General features: G+C 40.1%; 1 protein-coding gene across 1 annotated transcript; it reads left to right on the forward strand.

Moving 5' to 3' along the window:
• Positions 1-310: 310 nt before the first annotated feature.
• On the forward strand, positions 311-848 carry LOC108679751 (probable cyclin-dependent serine/threonine-protein kinase DDB_G0292550; the record flags this gene model as incomplete). The annotated part of the gene is given in 1 exon segment (XM_018168469.1): positions 311-848. A coding segment is annotated over 1 exon segment (533 nt), but the record flags the coding sequence as incomplete, so codon positions are not given.

Below are 848 nucleotides of genomic sequence, written 5' to 3' on the forward strand. Positions count from 1 at the left end.
GATGTACAGCAGTAGATATATGAGTGATGTACAGCAGCAGATGTATGAGTGATGTACAGCAGCAGATATATGAGTGATGTACAGCTGCAGATATATGAGTGATGTACAGCAGCAGATGTATGAGTGATGTACAGCTGCAGATATATGAGTGATGTACAGCTGCAGATATACGAGGGATGACGAATTGAAAAATAATTAAAAATAAATTATTAAATTTTATTGTTAAAATAACATCACCACATACTGTAAATATTGAAGAAATTATTGAATTATTACGAGAAATTAACAGCAATTTCATTCTTTTCCAGACGAACAATGGACGGCAAAAGCGACACTAGCGAGTGTTTGGACAACTACACAAAACACGGTCACAAAAATGAAAATAATTCAAAACACAGCCATAATAAGCATAACAACATGAAATACAATAATAATAGCGACAATAACAATGACGCACACACCATCGACTTGAACCAACACACAAACGATCACAATAACAATGATAACAACGGTGAATGTTGCTCCCAGAGGCAGTGTCGGAGCAGAGGCGGACTTTTCAGAGCAACGCGCGGGATTTCAGAGTCCGAAACGGCGGCTGAGTATCCACGAAATCTGGGATTCAATTCTGGAAAAACTGTGCCCATGGAAGATGGTTCTCAAAGTTCAGATTTTCAGGAACATGTACGAATGGAAAATAAGTTTCGGTGCTCTGATTCTGAGGAAAATATGCAAACACGTAAAAAAATTCACGCGCAGGCATCGTTGTACCATCAGCAGCCTTACGACGCCAGCGGTGAAGCCCTAGGGCGGTTTTTGGACACCGCGAACCAAAATTTTGATACCAGCGC

The sequence above is a fragment of the Hyalella azteca genome, unplaced genomic scaffold (genome assembly GCF_000764305.2).
Source record: "Hyalella azteca isolate HAZT.00-mixed unplaced genomic scaffold, Hazt_2.0.2 contig5121, whole genome shotgun sequence".
Taxonomy (NCBI): Eukaryota; Metazoa; Arthropoda; class Malacostraca; order Amphipoda; family Hyalellidae; genus Hyalella; species Hyalella azteca.